Raw genomic sequence first — 2,570 nt, forward strand, 5'->3', positions numbered from 1 at the left:
TTTTTGCTTCTATTTATGTGGTGAATTACATTTATAGATTTGCATATGTTGAACCATCCCTGCATCTCTGGGATGAAGCCCACTTGGTCGTGATGGATTATTCTCTTGATAAGGGTTTTCTATGTATAAGATCATGTCATCAGCAACCAGGGTCAATTTGACATCTCCCTTTACTGTTTAAATGCCATTTATTTTTTTCTATTGCCTGATTGCTCTCGAAAGGACTTTCAATTCTATGCAGAATGCACAATGATGAGAGTGGACATATTTGTCACGTTACAAATCTTAGACAAAATGCTTTCAGTTATTCACCATGAAGTATAATGTTTGCTGTGGCTTTATCATACATAAACTTTTTTATATTGAGGAACATTTCTTTCATACCTGATTTAGTGATAGCTTTTATCATGAAAGAATGGTGAATTTTGTTAAATGTTTTTTTCTACTTCTAATGCGATGATCATGTGCTTTCTGTTCTTTAGTATTTTAATGTTATGTATCACATTTATTGATTTGTTCATTATTCTCTTGATGTTATGCTTTGCATTTTTGCATCCCAGGGACGAATTCCACCTGTCCATGGTAATTGATCATTTTAATGTGTTATTAAATATAATTTTGTAATTTTTTTTGTTGGGGATTTTTACATCTATGTACATGAAAGATATTTGTTTCTAGTTTTGTTTTCTTTTGATGTCTTGCTCTGGCTTTGGTATCAGGGCCATACTAGCCTCATAAGAAGAATTTGGAATTATTCCTTCCTCTGTAAATTTTTGGAAAGGCTTGGGGATAATTGGCATTATTTCTTCTTTAAATATTGGGGAGAATTAAACAGTTAAGTCTTCAGTTTCTTAACCTTTGTATTTGTATGCTATGAGTTTTAATATATCTTCTTTCATTTTTCATTTTGTTTACTTGCGTCTTCTCTCTTTTTTCTTTTAGTATAGCTAAAAGCTTGAAGATTTGTTTATTTTCCAAGAAAACAACTTCAATTAGTTGAATTTTGCATTGGTTTTCTACTCTCTATTCATTTATTCCTCCCCTCACCTTTGTTATTTCTTTTTTCTTATAACTCTTGATTTATTTGTTCTTCTTTTTCCAGTTCGTTTGGGAGTAATGTTAAATTTTTTATTTGAGATATTTCTTCTTATTTGATGTACACATTTTTTTTATTCCAGGCTTTTGTGAGGGTACAAACATTATAGTCCCACTTTATGTCTTTACCTCACCCAAATGCGGGTTAAAGTCATGCCCTTCCCTCCCTTTAGTGCTCCCCGTGTCCTTTAGTTGTAGATTTGCCCCCCCATCCCCCTAATCCCTAGAGAGTATTTCTGCCATGTGATCAACCTAGTGTTGATCAGTTAGTACCAATTTGATGGCAAGTACAAATGGATCCCGTTCTTCTGCTCTTGTGCTGCCCCACTTTGGATAATGGGCTTAAGTTTAATCCAGGAAAGTATAAGAGGTGCTAGATCACTGTCGTTTCTTATGATTGAGTAATATTCCATTGTAAACATATACCAAATTTTGATAATCCACTCATGGATTGATGGGCACTTGGGTTGTTTCCACATTCTTGCAATAGTGAATTGTGCTGCCATAAACATTCGGGTGCAGATGTCTTTATCGTAGAATGTTTTGTGCTCTTTTGGGTAGATGCCTAATAGTGCTATTGCTGGATCAAATGGTATTCCTATTTTTAGCTCTCTGAGGTATCTCCAAATTCTTTTCCACAGAGGATGCACTAATTTGCAGTCCCACCAGCAGTGTAAAAGTGTTCCTGTCTCTCCACATCCTCGCCAACATTTGTTGTTTTGTGTTTTTTTTGATAGAGGCCAATCTCACCGGGGTTATGTGTGAAACACAAATAATTCTAAGGGGACAGTTTACAGCAGTAAATGTGTACCTCAAGGGCTGCACTGATGTACACATTCATTGCTGTAAACTGTCCCCTTAGAATTATTTGTGTATCACATATGTGTTGGTATGTTGTATTTCCCTTTTCATTTGTCTGACAATATTTTAAAACCTTGTTTCATTGATTTGTTGACATTCATTATTCAAAAGTATATTGTTTAAGTTCTGAATAAATGTTATGAATTTTCCAAAATCCCTACTGTTATTGACTTCTAATAATATACAATCATTGTCAAAAATGGTGCTTGATATATATTTTTTTATTTCAGCATATTATTATGTTTAGGTTATGTATGTTGCCCTCACCCCCCCAAGTTCGAGCTTCAAACATGTCCATCCCCCGGATGGTGTGCATTGCAATAATTTTAATCTAAAATTTTTTAAGTTTTTTTTTTGTATTTCCATATGGTCTATTCTAGAAAATATTCTACGTGCATTTTAGAATAATATGTATTCCTTTGCTGCTGAATGGAATGCTCTGTACATGTTTCATAGCTCAATTTGGTCTGATGCGCTGTTAGAATCCAATGTTATCTTACTGATTTTCTGCATAGATGATCTATCTATTGTTGAAAATGGAGTATTAAGGTCCCCTACTATTGTTATCATTGTAATCTATCTTTCCCTTCAGATCTTTTAATATTTGTTTTATA

The 2,570-nt window shown here is 33.7% G+C and overlaps 1 protein-coding gene across 1 annotated transcript in view; it reads right to left on the reverse strand.

The window, feature by feature from the left end:
* The window catches only part of CYLC1 (cylicin, basic protein of sperm head cytoskeleton 1), a 49,380-nt gene extending 47,126 nt beyond the window's left edge, over window positions 1-2,254 (reverse strand). Inside the window, exon 1 of the mRNA XM_012642679.1 lies at window positions 2,224-2,254. Within this exon, the coding sequence (XP_012498133.1) occupies window positions 2,224-2,254 (31 nt within the window). The remainder of the gene's footprint in view (window positions 1-2,223) is intronic.
* Window positions 2,255-2,570: the final 316 nt, after the last annotated feature.

This window comes from Propithecus coquereli, unplaced genomic scaffold (genome assembly GCF_000956105.1).
Source record: "Propithecus coquereli isolate 6110/MARCELLA unplaced genomic scaffold, Pcoq_1.0 Scaffold182, whole genome shotgun sequence".
In the NCBI taxonomy this organism is placed as follows: Eukaryota; Metazoa; Chordata; class Mammalia; order Primates; family Indriidae; genus Propithecus; species Propithecus coquereli.